The 12,981-nt window shown below is 38.1% G+C and overlaps 1 protein-coding gene across 2 annotated transcripts; it reads right to left on the reverse strand.

Annotated features, from left to right (window-relative positions):
- Window positions 1-421: 421 nt before the first annotated feature.
- Window positions 422-12,625, reverse strand: vdac1 (voltage-dependent anion channel 1). 2 transcript variants are annotated; one of them, XM_059542123.1, is made up of 9 exons: window positions 12,494-12,625; window positions 11,589-11,658; window positions 6,990-7,039; window positions 4,486-4,638; window positions 4,345-4,397; window positions 3,867-4,094; window positions 2,652-2,802; window positions 1,686-1,743; window positions 422-663 (listed from the first exon to the last, which is right to left on the reverse strand). In XM_059542123.1, exons 2-9 carry the CDS (start codon window positions 11,653-11,655, stop codon window positions 572-574), a joined length of 852 nt encoding a protein of 283 aa, XP_059398106.1. In that variant the 5' UTR covers window positions 11,656-11,658; window positions 12,494-12,625; the 3' UTR covers window positions 422-571. The 2 variants fall into 2 exon arrangements, with proteins under 2 accessions (XP_059398106.1, XP_059398107.1); XM_059542124.1 differs by lacking the exon at window positions 12,494-12,625 and adding an exon at window positions 12,425-12,446.
- Window positions 12,626-12,981: the final 356 nt, after the last annotated feature.

Raw genomic sequence — 12,981 nt, forward strand, 5'->3', positions numbered from 1 at the left:
TGTATGCTCTATCCAATACGTCAGAAGCTTGTTTCCAGCCTCCTTTAGTTCAGGGAGAGCTAAAAGAGTTTTGCTATCAAAGGAACAGGCAGTATGCAGCGGAAAAACAATAATGGACGAGATACACATGTGGTTTCACTCACACAGACGAGACAAAAACAAACGCACCCAACTAAAGATGTCTCAGTGTCATACAGGTCCCTTCGTTCAAGCTGTAGATCAGGAATGTTGTGACCTAATATTAGTGTTGTCTGATGCAAACATCTGCATTTCTACCCAGTGCTCCCCTTCCCAAAAATTCAACATCAGTAATATATTCCATCGTGATACAACACTGTAATAAATAATGTTGAGTGTAGTGAAAATACATTTTCAAGCCATTTACAGCTTTACAAATGCTCTTCTCTCATTCTGTGTGACCTCTCTGAAGAAGTGAGCCATCACTAATGCAGTATTTGACAAGTGTATAGTGTGTGTCCTTGGTCAGGGCATCGAAGAGAAACAAGGTGTGTGAGGATAGGTATTCAAAAAATATATATATCAAGACAGGATTATTGCAATCCTCAGCTTCCTATGCCTCGAACTCCAGACCCAAACCCAGTTTGTGTCCACCTGCGTTAATGTTCTTCCCATCCAGAAGAGCAGAAAGGGTCAGCTTAATACCTGAACCGTGAGAAGAGGGGGAAAAGTTAGACAAGGAATGATCACATCCAAGAGAGAGCTTACTGTAAACTACACAACGGCACACAAACACTGCCATAGTTTGGGATCAGTGAGATTATAAACTCTTTTTAAAGAAGTCTCTTCTGCTCATCAAGGCTGTGTTTATTTGATCAAAAATACAGAACAAAAACTATAATATTGTTAAATATTACTGCAATTTAAAATAATGGTTTTCTATTTTATGGTACTTTAAATTATAAGCTATTTCTGTGATGCGCAGCTGTATTTTCAGCATCATTACTCCAGGCTTCAGTGTCACATGATCCCTCAGAAATCATGAAAATATGATGATTTACTGCTAAAAAAAATAATAAATAATAATCTGATTATTTTAAATGTTGAAAACATTTGAGATATTTTTGTGGAAACTGAGATGTAGTAAAATATGGATTAAAAAAAGCTGATAATGAACGTGGATTCATCGGCTCTGTGTAGTAACAGCTGCTCTATGTGAAATCACACACCTGAGGGAATTTACCGCTGATAAGAGAACCGGCTTTACTGACGAGATGCACATTAATCCTCGGCCGATATATATCGTGCACCCCTAATTTATTCACTTGAGAAAACATCTTCAAAAGGTAGAACAAAAACTGCCCAACAGCTATGCTTCCATCCAACGTTGGGAATTTAACTTTTGCACAAAATTGGATTGCATAAAACATTAGTGAATAAGCGCCATTTCCATCCAACCAGTCAAAGAGAACAAAATCATCCAGTTAAACTGCCACTAAATATCACTATCAAAAGTAGGAGAAGCCACTGGAATGGAAGCATAGCTAGTGTGGACCAAAGACCAAATTTATTTGGGTTAATGGACGTAGCCTCAACCCGACCGAATACACTTTCCCTGATTAGTTGGTTCAGGTGGGATCAGGATAGAGGCTATCCAGGAGTTGCATATGTATTAAGAACAGGTTTATAAAAATAAATAAAAACTTGCATCTGATTCACATACTCACCGGGCTTCAAGGTTTGAGTATATCCCAGGCCAACGAGGCTAGAATTATTCACTTTGGCCTGTAAGAGACAAAACATGTCTGACTGCGAAATTCACTGACGACAAAACAAAATAGCACTAATTTTCAGCCTTTTCAAAAAGCAAGGGCTCATTTTTCATGACCAGCTGAACATCATGAAGACCAGGCTCTTCCTAGCGGAGCATGCTTCACAACATCTCATCCAAACTCCTTGTCATTTTTAGGCTCCATTCACACTAGGTATGGTTACGTGCATTCATTTGAATGAATCAAATCTATTTTCAGTTTTCTGAAAGTTCTGCTTATATGACCCATAAATGTTGCAATCTGAATCTGATTCCATTACATGAACATTACACATACTACTGTTGTTATGATTATTCATGAGATGATACAGCATGTTAGAAGTTTTTTGTTTATTGCCGTGCATTATTATGCATTAAGAATCTCCTTATGATGCATTATAAACACAGGCTTCATCTGGTGTTACAATGCATCATACTCTTAAAAGTTATAACCACAAATAGGAGAGTATTATAATGCATTGTAACTGTTGTTATGTTTATTTATCAGATGACGCAACAGGTTGTTTATAAGCATCATGCATGCATTATAATGCATTAACAATACCCTTATAATGCATTATTAATACAAGCTTCATGGAAAGTGTTACTAAGCTTACACAGGGCAATTTTTGCACTCACATTTTGAATTTCAGGTTAAATTCTGACTGCATTCTGCTTGGCTCCATCACAATGTGAAAGCATGCTATTCATTAACACTGTTGTCGTTTCTTTCACATGCACAGAAGTTAAGGTTTGGTGGTGCAACAGGGCCTTTAGTGCTGGGGATTTTTTTCAGGTTACATCATCATGCCAGGAGACATGACTGCCTTGATCAATGAAAAAGCAGCATGACCAAAACTAAAAAGCGGCAATGATAACTTACCGAGAAGGAAGCGTCGGCATCGATCTGATACTTGGCAGCGATGCCAAAGCGGGTGTTGCTGTTGCCGGCGGTCCAGGCCAGATTGACCGCAGTCTCCAGATTATCATTCACCTTCTGGTAAATGGAGCCTCCGAATTCTGTTCCATCATTCCTGCCATTTGAAAACATATTTTCATATATTTTCAAATAAAATGCACTGAAATACCTCTTTTCAACAATGTATTTCACTAAATCACATAATAGAATGCATAACAACAGTGACTATTTTTCTAATTTACATTTAAATTTATTCATTAAGCAGACGCTTTTATCCAAAGCGACTTACAGATGAGGACGGTGGAAGCAATCAAAAAAAAACAAAAAGAGCAATGATATAGAAGTGCTATAACAATTCTCAGTTAGGTTAACACAGTACACGTAGCAAGGGCTTTTAAATAATATAATAAAAAAAAGAAAACAGATAGAATAGAAAAAGAATAGAGCAAGCTAGTTGTTTGCATTTCAAATAAAAGTAGGATGTTTTACAGCAATTTTATAGATATGCATTTTCAAATAGCAGATTTCTTTGTTCTTAATTCTTAGACGCCAAGAATCCAGTTTTTATCAATAAGCTTCAAGTTTTTAAAATGAAGAAGAAATTTGGAACACCAAATTCAATAAATTCAAAGTGGAGAAAGTCACAGTGTACAGAAAGTGGGTCAGAGGTCAAACTTAAGGGTTATACAGGAAAGAGGGTCCAGGATGTTTAGATATTTGTATTGCAAAAAAAAAAAAAAAAAACACTGAGAAAGCATGCAAACTTAATGCCATGACTATTAATTTAAGACTTTCTGTTCCAACTTGAGACCTTTTTAAAAGTCTTCATTTATGGAAAAAATGATGTTTTTTTTGTTTTTTAGTATTAGAGTATAGAGTATTTTTTTTACTTTTATACTATTTAAATTAAAAATATTTTTTAAATTAAAAAACCTGCATATTTTGCAGTGTGTGTGTGTTATATGCAGCCTTAAACACAACTAACACACTCCTTAAGATTTTAAGAGCTTCAATGATATAAACAAGCACCAGACATCAGCACGCTACTTCCTGCTGCAAAGCCCTTGACAAATCCAATCGCCGGGGAATAAACGTATATATAAATAACGCAGCTTTCTAACCTTGAGACTGCTGGAGACTCGCTGCCGTGTGTCTGATGATACTGCGTGTGGTACATACACGTTTGTGTGGAGCTGGAACTCGTCGGTCTTGTAGCCCACAGCGAAGTTGCTCTGAGTGACCCTGTTCCTCCCAGCCTCGAAAGTCATCTGGTATCCAGCCAGCCAGCCCTCGAAGCCCACGACCACGGCTCCGTGCACCGCGGTGCCATTGATGTCGTAGTCCACGTCACAGCCCAGGTTGATGTGCTCGTGCTGGTAGCCGCTCTTGATCTTCCCGCTCTTCTTGCTGTGGGAGGTGATGACAGAAGCCAGTGAAACATCAGCAGAAACTGTGAAGAGCCACAACACTGATGTTTTGTACATTCTCATGTGCTTGTTTAACTAGGGCTGCACAACTAATCAATGCAATATAGCTTAGTGTGATTAGACTGAGATTTAACAAAATAAATACATGCGTTTATCAAATTATTTTCATTTTGTGTTATTCTATATACATGACAAAGTTTTGTCCAAACTCAGAATGCCAAGTCACATACCCAGTGTTCGGAGAGAAGGAGGAATCAAACGTCAACTTCAGCCCTTTAGCCAGCTGAGGAGAAGAAAGCAGCATTGGTGTTCAATCACAAGAATCTGATTAGCGTCTGATCAAGTGTAGCTCAGTGTTCGGGGGTCTGTACCTGGTCCTCCAGAGTGATCTCCGTGCCCAGGGTGTTGTCTGTGTTCCACTTCTCAGTGAAGGTCAGGCCGTGTTCTGCCCACTTGTACTTGGTCTCCAGTGTTCCTGCTACCTTGCTGGTCTCAGTGTTGGCCGAGCCGGAGCTCTTGAACTCCTACAGCAGCAGGAGAACGGATCCGTCACAAGCTGACAATTACTCAAAACTCAAATTAGACAAATTACCCTCTTTCCTGTTTAACCCAGAAGCTTGACGTCTGACCCACTCTCTGTCCAATCTGGATTTCTATATTTGGAGTTTTAGAATTTTAGAATGAATATTTCATTTGGTGTTCCAAATTTAGTCTTGAGGTTTACTAATTCAGAACCAAAAAACCTGCTATTTGAAAATACAGATCTATAATATTGGCATAAAAATTTTCAAAACTATTTAAAAATTAAACAAATTTAACCCCATAACTGTCACCGTCCCACCTGTGGGACGCTTGGCACTCTTTTTTGTTGTTGTCTTTTTCTCTATAAAATCTTTTAGTAATCATCATAAATCATATATCATTTGAAAGCTTAGAAGCCCAAGATTCATCCTGTGAAAACCATTTTGGAATCGGACATTGCTTTATCATAGAAATGGTACTTTAAAATATAATGGCGGTCACCTCCCCCTTAGTGGGCAGGGTCAAGTGTCATAAAACATAATGCATTACGGTCTTCTAGAACCGAAACGTTTTATAATCTTGGCAACAAACATATCATTGGAAAGGTCTGAGTCTCAGGATTTCATATTTGGTGGTTATTTTGAGATAGAAGTAAAATTCACAGAGAAAACTAGAGAAAAATTCATTAAGCAAAATTCAAAATAGTTTTGATGACTCCCAGTGGCTGTGTGTGGTATGACGCCCTAAATAAAATCTCACAGGAACCTCAATTTTTTTCATATCAACTTCAAATTTATAAAATAACTTATTTAGACACAAGGCTTTAATTTTATACCAAATTTAGAGTAAAACCTGTTATGTAAAATATTTATAATAAATAAAATAATAAAATTAATATAGCGCATATTATTTATAGTACATTTAAACTTCTATAACTTTTTGATACTTAAATTTTTTGAACAAATTCCACATCTGCTAATTTTTCTTCTTTAAAAAGAGACCAACCTTATGATTATATTCCAAAGTGTTCATAAATTACAGCAATTTTAATTTGGATAGTGCACTTAAATTCCTATTTAAAAAATGGGGGGGTGACAGTTAAACTATATAAAATGCACTGTAATATTCAATTTTCATGACACTTATAATTAAAAGTCTATAATTAAAAGTTACACAATTCTTATTTTGTCATATTTCAATCTGTATATGGATTACACTGTTTGCAGTGTTAGAGTTAGACAAGGATATCCACACACACACACACACGTCTTTCCGAGATCAACATCAATGGGTCAATTAGTGCAAACAAGTACAAAAAAAAGATGGTGCACTTCAGTGTTCATCTGATGGTCAATATCTGCCATAGGATATTGGGCCACAGATTCATTCTGTCCACATGTGGTTTTGGGTTACTACCTCTGATAATATCTTCATTTTGATGCAACTATATGGATTCTAAAGTTCCAAGATTGATCTTTTAGTCTATACTGTTGAACAGAACTTCACTGACATTATTTGTAGCACCTGCCATCCAATAATCGTAATGAGCTTTGTTTCGTCACTTCTGATATGAAGTAATATGAAATCATTTTCATTTTACTTCATGAAAATAATAGCTCTAGAAAGATGTATTTTGCTAAATATATACACTGGGGTTATTATAGTTAACAAAAACTAAAATTTAACTTAATGTACTAAAACAGCTTAAACTGAAGTAAAAAGGTAATAAAAATGATATGCACAAATTTTAAATAAAAAAAAACTAATAAAGAAAATAAAACTTGTAAAAATACAATAAAAATATATAATAGGATCTCAAAAATACTAAGATAACACTGATATGCACTATATTACACATTTATTTTATTTTTATTTAACCTCTTAGTAATATCTTTTATCTATTTTGTATGTACACCTGAATAAATCTCTCATGAAAACAGTTATGCGTTATTACAGCCTTATATTTCATCATTAAAAATTGGAGTAGAAACATGAAATAAACAAACTTCCTTATGTGCAATGTAAATATGTGCATGGAACTTTGAGTGTTGATTATTCTATTGAAAAAAGAAAGTACATTTTGGCATTGTTAATTTTAACATCAAATATTACAGTAAAATGCCAAATGACAGGCTTCCCTTTACAGTAGTTTACAGCTTAGATATTTTTCCTTAAGAATCTAAAACCAATCAAGAGCAGACATTAAACATTCGGTCTTTTCAAAATCAGCAGCGTTTCTACTGTATGATGTCATCTACATCTGAACAGAAATCCCACCAATATTTCATCAAGTTTGGCAGAATGATGGCACTGTTGATTACGTCTCGGACTAAAAAAAACACTGGCTACTTACCAATCCACTCTCTGACCTCGTTTTCAAGTCCAACTTGATCAGACCAAAACCTGCAAATGACAGACAATCATCACTGACACACAAACAAAACGACAAAGAGACCGCGGCAATGGCAGAAACCCATCAGCAAAAGTTGGCTTCCTATTCATTTCCTCCACCCGGAAATTCATTTTTGATGTTATCCCATAATTCACCATTAAAAACAGTGCTGTTGTTCGATGGCATATGCTTGTGAATCATCAGAACTGATGATTTCAATTTATTTTCTAAATAATCATGTTCACCAGCAGAATTCCAGGTGGGAAAAAAAACTACATTACCCATGACTCTAAATCCAATCAGAGAAGCGAAACACACACAAAAAACACCAAAATAACTCAAAATACCTCTGCCCTGTAAATTATGTATACTGTATATAATCAACATCTGTAAACAAAAGTTTATATTTCTCTACTGATATTTTGATTATGTCCTGCGCAAGACTTCATGGGATTTGTAGTTCTTTTCCCTCACACTAAAGCTGGTCACAGTCTTGTCTTTGTCTGATATTTAAATGCTTTTTTGGCTTCAGATCAATGTTTGTAACATTGTGATTGGCCTCGTAGCTGCTTGGTTTGGATCATGGCTTTAACACTTAAAAAAAAATGTGTTTCCCTATTGGACAACTGAAAGGGAAAATAATACTGAAAGCGAAGCCGCTGATAAACTGGGCAGGCACTAACATGTTCAGAGCTGGGTAGATTACTTCAAACTGTAGTCTGGTACACGACAGAAACTGTAGTTAGTAACGTAATCCATTAAAGTACACATTTTAGGTGATTTAAATATGATAATCTTGTACCATGTTAAATAGAAAAGAAAAATATATTATATTCGTCGCTATTAACTACTGTGGCGGGAGGAGTACAAAACAGACACAGTGGGCGTGGCGTCAGGCCTCGGAGAGGCTTTTATTAACAGAAAATCAAATGAAAGGGATAAAAGGTGGCCAAAGGGGAAGAGTGTCCAAAACAACAGGGAATCTGGGGTCCTCGTCGTGCTGGGGGGTTCGTGTGGGTCGGGCAGTGTTCATGGAGGAAGGGTCCAGGTAAGGGGCAGAGTCCGGCGGCCGCACGCGCTCCCCTCTTCGGTCCGGGGTGCGAGGGGCGGCGGCTTCCTCTAGCGGCCGCATCTCATCTCTCCAGCGCTGGCAGGGGATGGATGGCCCGGCATCCTGGCCCGACGGCCGTGTAAACGGGTGCGGTTCCCATCCGGATCGCGGGTCCGGCAGCTTACGTCTCTGGTGGCGCGGGAGTCCCTCAACGCACCCTTCCTGGACCCACGAGGACACCAGTGTGCATGCACGGGGAAGAGACCGGTCTCTCGAGGAGAGGCGCGTTGAGCTTTTAAACAGCGGCGGTGATGAGGCTCCATTTCCTTCAGGTGTGCCCTCCCTGACTCGTCCAGCGCCCCTCCTCTCACACACCCACTCCAGTCGGGAGCTTGGTGAAGGGCGGCGATTTAGGACGGGGTACCGGTGACAATCAGGGAGGAGGCAGCTGACTCGTCACACTACATTAAGTGCATTAAAGTGTAACTAAACCCCTGCTCAGAGCCTGACTCCACCCACTGACAATATTTGAAAAATACTGAAAAGTGGGCAGATCACAGCGGAGATAGAGGGGACGAACGTAGGGCGGGGCTGAGCGAGTGCGGCGTGATCCTGAGACTCGCAGTGACGGATTGATTGACAGCTGCTGTCAGAGACGCTAAAATGGAGAGTGACTGTAGTGACGCAAGTAGCTTTGCAACAGAGCGATCATTTGAAGTAGAGGACTTTTCTCCCCCACTTTCACCTGAAGTGGAGGGTGTCGAGGTGTCTGTTCATATCAATTCGAGCCGCTGGCTCAAACTGCGGTCTTAACTCCCGCACCGCGTCGCTTTTCAGCGCGAGCTGTGTGGAGAAGCCCATTTCCACCTCCATTGCGTTGGAGAAGCAATCCCGTGTAAAATGCAGTTTGCACACTCGAGCTCTAGGCGGGAACTCACGGTCTTCCAGGCCAAATGCATGCAACCACTGGCGCCTAATTTTAGAGTCTGCCGGAAAACTATGCAGTCCAGCAGTGCTGTCACAACCAGCAACACTACACATACGTACCATCCTGACCACTGTACTAAATACAGATAAATCTACGCTAACTTGAAGATCTAAATAACTATATAATTGCTATGCTTAAGAGATGCTATAATAGTCTATCCTGGTCGCTACCAATACTCGCAATTCCAGCTCCTGAGTCCTGACTCACTACAGTGATTTTGATGGTTTTATACTGTCAAGGGCAAGGGCGTGGTAGCTCGTACCAAGGGGCGTGGTGAGCTGGAAACCGCTTACGTCACCTGCCACCGCTTACGTCACTTGCCACCGCAACTTCCAATAGGAAAAATCAACTGCAGTAGCCACCGTTCAACCTGAAGAGGGCAGCACTCAGACGTTTTTACACCATATATTGTAGAATTAAAACACTTTATACTCAAATGTCAAAAAAAGTTACTCGAATCTATGAACAGCACTAATAAAGCCCCATTCTTATAGATCATTAACTAAAAAAAGTTGGTTTAGGGTTTAGTTACTCTTTAAGCATTACATTTCCTCAAGGTTTCCCAAACTGGGGTTTGTGACTTTAATGAAAATCTAATAGTTAATTAATTTTTTTAAATAAAAACAGAAACTTAAAGGGCTTTAAAGGAACCTGTCAAAATAAAAATTCGGCTTAACTTAAAGAAACTGTGACAGAAACATATTACTTAATCTAATGATAGTACTATTAATAATACAATTATTATTAAAACATTATTTTTAGTGGAATATTTACCAGAAAAAATTATTTACCAAAATTTATTTTGGCAGTAAACTGTACATACACAACACAGTATTTCTGGATTCTAAATATAATAGAATATTATATAATATTAAATATTTTATTAAATATTTTTTTTATAAAAATTATTTAGAGATGCTTTTGGTTAGTGTTGTCACGGTACCAAAATTTCAGTATTCGGTACCGATACCAGTGAAAATCCAGGGTTCTCGGTACCAATTTCGGTACCAAAGCAAAACACAAAAATATGCTAATTAAAAAAAAAAACTTTTTAGCACTAAAAATAAAACCAATGCCATTCCTTATACTTATTTACAATTGTGTTTAAAGTTTTTCTACAAGTTATATAATTATGAAAAACAAGTTTCACCCAAATTTAATTTGTCTTTTAATTTATGAAATTTAAACATTTTATTTCTGGTAAATAAAGGGGATTTTCTATTAAAATTGAAACATGGAAGAAATATTGTGATTTATTTCTTTAAAAAATACAATTTTGTAAAATGTTTCCACAGTAGTAGCAGTGTCACATACATTTTACTAAATAATAGTAATATTTCTAGCACAATGCCTTAATGTAAAAATTAACTTTTAGGCCTAATGAATGCATATTTGTCATTTTAACTGAACTTAAAACTGGTGGTGATGCTTAAGACGCGCAGAACACGGATTCATATTTCAAACAACTTTTGCGGCTTAACATTTACAGATACTGGTCCATATGGAGATTTGATTTGATTAATTTATGCTAACTTTGACAAATTCTGTGACTGTCCATATTAAAATGTAAGTTTCATTTTCATGACTGGATTTTGAGATTCCGTCCTCGAAACAGAATATGTTGACATGCTGTAATGTTCAAAAAACACATTTTTCAAAGACTGTACATTATTGTAGGTCCTCTAAGCCCCGCCTCTCTCAATCGCATCGTTTTATACAAAGTCCCTCCTCCTTCAGCTTGGACTATTAAATACCAAATAAACATCTTGTTTATGCATACTTATTTCTTGTTTGTTGCTTAAAAAAATAATAATAATTGGAAATCGGTATCAGCTAGTTTGCTTGTAAAAAATCGGTATCGGAATGGGCCATGAAAATCATGATCATGCATCCCTAGTTGTAAGTTATCTTAAAGATTTCCAATTGCATCTACTTTCAGAAGAACAAATAAAGTTTTGCTTTCTCCTAGATACACACACATCTCTCTGACACGACTGCTTCAACACTAACTGTGTTACTGAAACAACGCCTTCTTTCTTGGCGTCAGCATTTGGGCAGCATTACACAAATCTTCCCACACAGTGATGTAGAGATGTGGGGCGTGTTTAAACCAGCTGTTTTAGGGGGCGTGGATGAGTCTTAACTTTGATAAAGAATATCTCTTTGGATTTGAGACTTTAGACTTTAACAACTTTACAGATCTCCTTCATGCACCAAGAGATTGTAACACTCCAGAGAGAATTGAAAACTTTTATTAAATTGCTTTTAAATATTGTACGCTACATGATTTCAATTCCTTAGAAATGCTTTTGATTAATATAATTTAATAAACCATTAAAACAGTCTACAAAAATCCAGGCGGAAAAAATGGAATACAGGAAAATTTAAATGGGAACAAGGGAATTTGGAAATAAATAAAATTATGGAATTTGGGAAAAAACCTTATGCATGTGTGTGTGTGTGCAAAGGTTTGTGTATTGTGTATGTATGCAGCTCTAATATAAACCAGATAAAGTCATACCATATCCTTTGGTGAAGATGTCCCTGGCAGACTTGCCCAGGTCTACATATGTTGGAGGAACAGCCATTGTCTGAAACACAGAGAGAGAGAGAGAGGTGAAGAAGGTCAGCCAGGGGTCTCCTCTAGGACAAACACAGTCAGTCATTTCACACAGCAAATCATTAGCAACCTCATATTAAACCATCTGACCCTCTTCAGCATTTAGTGAGGAACATACTGCAATTTCAAATGACATTCCGCCTGCCTTTCGAGCATTAACAGACCGTGCATGAGGAAAATCCACATTATCCTGTGACTGGAGAACAGTGACCAATCAGAAACCTTCATTAGAAGACGCTGATCATCGCAAAATGGCCAGATGCTGGCGGACACATGCATTACAATCAGGCCTGTCCCTTCAACACAACATGCACGATGCATGCGAGTATTCCTCTGAGAGCAAACAAGATGCGAAGAAACACACAAAAAAACAATAGCAAAACATACTGCAAACACTGATCTGCGTGTGGATGAGATGAGGATCACTGCATCAGACTGAGAGCTCAATGGCGCAGGTTTAAGCCAACATCAGAGCAGACTGAGGACAGATGAGCACCAATCAGCCTTTAACACCCATGCAATACTGCAATATCTATTTTGGGGTATTTTCAGAACGATGCGAGGTGAGACGGGCGTCGAGCGCAGAATACATGCATTTAAACAGTGCGAGTTTGATCAAGCTCAGTCGGAGCACATTCACAAACGCGACAAGGGCATTAAATGCATCACATGTGGCATTAACGACTGATTCAGGCCCTGCTCGCGACATTGATGCGCCTCATCGCCGCCGGACTCACTACAGATTCACGCGAGAGCCCCGGACTTTGATTATTAACGCAGGATGAAGGGCTTGCAATTGAACAAACCTGTGTAAGTCGTGAGAACAGTGCAGCGCCGGGCAGGACTCAGCCGAGAGGATGCGACGTGCACAGAACTACGCCACTCACGCAAGAGCGTAACGACGTCACGCCTGCAGAATCATCTGGAGCATCATCTCAGCAGATTCCACCTCGAGATGAAACTACATCTGGATTCATAAGTTTTACCCGTCTAATGATCATATTGTTAAAAAATTTAAAAAAGACATTGATGTAATGTGCACTTTCTGCTCTATGAGTATTGAAACAGTTACCCATTTGTTTTGGCACTGCCCTTTTGTCCAGAGTTTTTGGTCTGATATTTGTAATTTTATTGCAGAAAAAATTGAGAAAGATTTCAAGTTGTTTTGGAAGGATGTTCTTTTTGGCCTTTATGACCTCTACAGAACTAAGACTAGGCCTAATGAAACTTTCATTATTAATCTCATTATTCTCTTGGCAAAGTTTTACATTCATAAATGTAAGTTTGCGCATTC

The sequence above is a fragment of the Carassius carassius genome, chromosome 47 (assembly GCF_963082965.1).
Source record: "Carassius carassius chromosome 47, fCarCar2.1, whole genome shotgun sequence".
NCBI classification, from domain to species: Eukaryota; Metazoa; Chordata; class Actinopteri; order Cypriniformes; family Cyprinidae; genus Carassius; species Carassius carassius.

Excerpts from the sequence above, each read along its gene's own strand:
- vdac1 (XM_059542123.1), bottom strand. The coding sequence starts at position 11,655 with ATGGCTGTTCCTCCAACATATGTAGACCTGGGCAAGTCTGCCAGGGAC. Across the intron at positions 4,398-4,485 it reads AGATCACTCTGGAGGACCAG|CTGGCTAAAGGGCTGAAGTT; the intron begins GTACAGACCCCC and ends TCTTCTCCTCAG. Across the intron at positions 1,744-2,651 it reads ATGCCGACGCTTCCTTCTCG|GCCAAAGTGAATAATTCTAG; the intron begins GTAAGTTATCAT and ends TGTCTCTTACAG.